The 2,775-nt window shown below is 37.7% G+C and overlaps 1 protein-coding gene across 1 annotated transcript; it reads right to left on the bottom strand.

The window, feature by feature from the left end:
* Window positions 1-590: 590 nt before the first annotated feature.
* On the bottom strand, window positions 591-2,027 carry LOC113273643 (disease resistance protein RGA2-like). Its single transcript, XM_026523296.1, has one exon. It carries the CDS (start codon window positions 2,025-2,027, stop codon window positions 591-593), a length of 1,437 nt encoding a protein of 478 aa, XP_026379081.1.
* Window positions 2,028-2,775: the final 748 nt, after the last annotated feature.

Genomic DNA, 2,775 nt, shown 5'->3' with positions numbered 1-2,775 from the left:
AAGAGACTTCAAGATATCTTAGTTTCTTTAATGATTGAATATTTGAAAGAAGAATTTGAGTTTGAACACCGGATATGACATTCAACACCAATGTCTGCAAACTATAAAGCTTACCGATGGACTGATCATAAACAACTTCCCTAAGATCAAGACAGGTAAGATGAACGTACCTTACATGTTTTAGCACGCTCAAAGAACGCCACTTTGGACGCGCAATACTAAAATCATTTGGTGAAAAACCTACATGTAACACACGCAAGTGATTATTTTCTAAGAATATGAAAGGATCTACCAGGTTTGAACCTTCAGGGATAATAAGTGTCCGCAACTTCTTCGTATTAGCTAAGCTGTTCAGATAAGTTGATGATAAATCCACGTCCAATATTAAATGTAACCGACGTATTTTAGAAGTATTATTCAACTCACTCACCTTCAAAGACGCCAATTCCTCCTGATCCCTAACAACATGTTGTGCAAGATCATGGACGAGATCATGCATCTTGCAAGTTTCTATGCCCAATAAACTCTTTTCCATAGGATCCAGAAACGAACTCCATACCAAATTCTCAAAGTAATCATCTGCGATGTCTTCAATAGATAGATCTTCCGTTTCCCACATTACAAGTGTCCAAAAATCCTTCTGCTATCCACAACTGAACCATTGTTACTCTATTTATCTCCCAATCCTTGGGAAATATAGAGCAGTAGGAGAAGCATTGTTTCAACTCTGACGACAAGTTATCATAGCTCAATTTTAGAATCGGCATGATCGTGCTTTGACTTTCTGGTGTTCTCCAAATATCATTTTCTAGAATAGACAACCAATTGACTTCTTTATTTCTTGATCGCATTAGACCTCCTAGGAATTTTGCTGCAAGTGGTAAACCGCTGCATCTTTTCGCTATTTCTCGCCCTATACTTGTCACGTTTGCTGTCTTTAGAGCTCCGCCGGGAGAAAATGCTTTCTTCTCAATAATAGACCAACATTCATCATCCTGCAATTTTTCCAATTTGTATGGAGGAATACTTCCCTTCACAACATCTGCAACCTGAGTTTTACGAGTAGTGATTAATATTTTACTCCCTTGAGCACCAACAAGCAACTGACTGTAGAGTCTCTCCCATTCCTCAGCATTCTCGTTCCATAGATCGTCAAGTACTAGCAAATACTTCTTCCCATTTAGTTGTTCTTCAACTTTACTTACTAGTACAGAGAAGTTTGATGGAGCATCAAATTTATTGTGAGTTGAGGACTCCATAATTTTTGTTAAGAGCTTTTCCAAATCAAAATATGCAGATACATGGACCCACATTGTTAGCTCAAAAAGTTTATTTACCATCTCATCTTTGTAGACAACCTGGGCTATACTTGTTTTCCCAAGTCCCCCCATCCCCACTATGGAAACCACTGAAACATTTTCAGGATTGGTATCAGGTGATGTTGATGATGGAATGACCTGTGTTAAAATATCTACTAATCTGTTCTTATCATCATCCCGTCCTATGATGTCTGATTCATTCATAGATGACGCAGTCTGTCGGCTTCTTTGCTCACTACTACCACCATGAACCATAAAAGTATTGTCTGTTGCATCTTGCAAATGAAACCTCTTCATGTCTTCAGTAATTTCGTCCAATCTTTTGTTAATAATCTTAATTTTCTTAGCCATTTTGAAACCAAAAGCAAGTGGGTTGTTTGAAGACGAAACGAAATCCATTACCTTATGCTTCAAACGGTTCCCTCTTTCACACCTACGCATGGTTTCGTAGGAAAACTCATCCAAAACAAAATCTGCATCATAAGCAACATCTTTAAGCCTTCTCAACCAAAGACCTACAGCTGCATCATTCAGTTGTTTCCTCTCAGCATCAGCGATTACAACAAGAATCATCTGTACAGTCTTTTGAAGCTTTTTCAGTTTATCTTTTACACCCCATGCTAAAACAATCTCCTTGCCAATAATAGGAACCAGTTTCTTTAATGCTTCAGTTACACCATTAACAAAAATCCCTTCAACGATCGACATATTTGTATTTTGAAGATTGAAGTTTTAAAAATCAATAGCAAGAAATTTCAGAAACTATGGACTTTGAAACTACGTGAAGAGGAGTAAAGTTCCAACGCATCTAATGAAGGATCTGAACAGAAGACTTAAACACTATACAGGAATTGTGTGGTCGTAGTTGATTCAGTACAACTGACACTAGTCTTTATGAATAGCTGTAAAGCCTGTAACTTTTATTTTTACATTTATTCTCATGGCTTAGCAGCTTCGAGGAAGGCCACTTTGCTAGGACTTATTGGTCAAAGTAAACCTAACAAAATTAATAAAGATCAGAGTTTTTGATGTTAATGGGCAACCAATCTAGCTTCATCAATTGCTCATGATCCCTTTCTCAAGTATGTACTTTGCTTTGAATGGGTTCAGGTACATTTTCAATTTATAACTGATTCTATATCAATTGCGCGTACGAATGATAATAACGCGTAATATGTCCAGTGTTGCAGAACATTCAAGGCTTCATGTGGGATGAAGAAAAGGTTAACAATGAATGAGCTTCAAGATCTTTCCGCCACATCAAGTAATATGTGCCAAACCCACGATTGTGATTTCCGAATGGGTGCCTTTAGTTTGGGAGTGAATCGGGTTGCACGTGCCACTGTCTTAAGAGGTTTGGAAGAACAAACTCATTATTTTCTCGAAAATGCTATGTAACCAGCTCCTTAACGAGTCCGAATTTGTGCACACTGTGGCATCATATTTGGCTAAAAGA

This window comes from Papaver somniferum, chromosome 1, assembly GCF_003573695.1.
Source record: "Papaver somniferum cultivar HN1 chromosome 1, ASM357369v1, whole genome shotgun sequence".
Classification (NCBI taxonomy): domain Eukaryota; kingdom Viridiplantae; phylum Streptophyta; class Magnoliopsida; order Ranunculales; family Papaveraceae; genus Papaver; species Papaver somniferum.
The sequence above is the reverse complement of the archived record's forward strand: the minus strand, read 5'-3'. Positions and strand labels throughout refer to the sequence as shown.

Excerpts from the sequence above, each read along its gene's own strand:
- LOC113273643 (XM_026523296.1), bottom strand. The coding sequence starts at position 2,027 with ATGTCGATCGTTGAAGGGATTTTTGTTAATGGTGTAACTGAAGCATTA.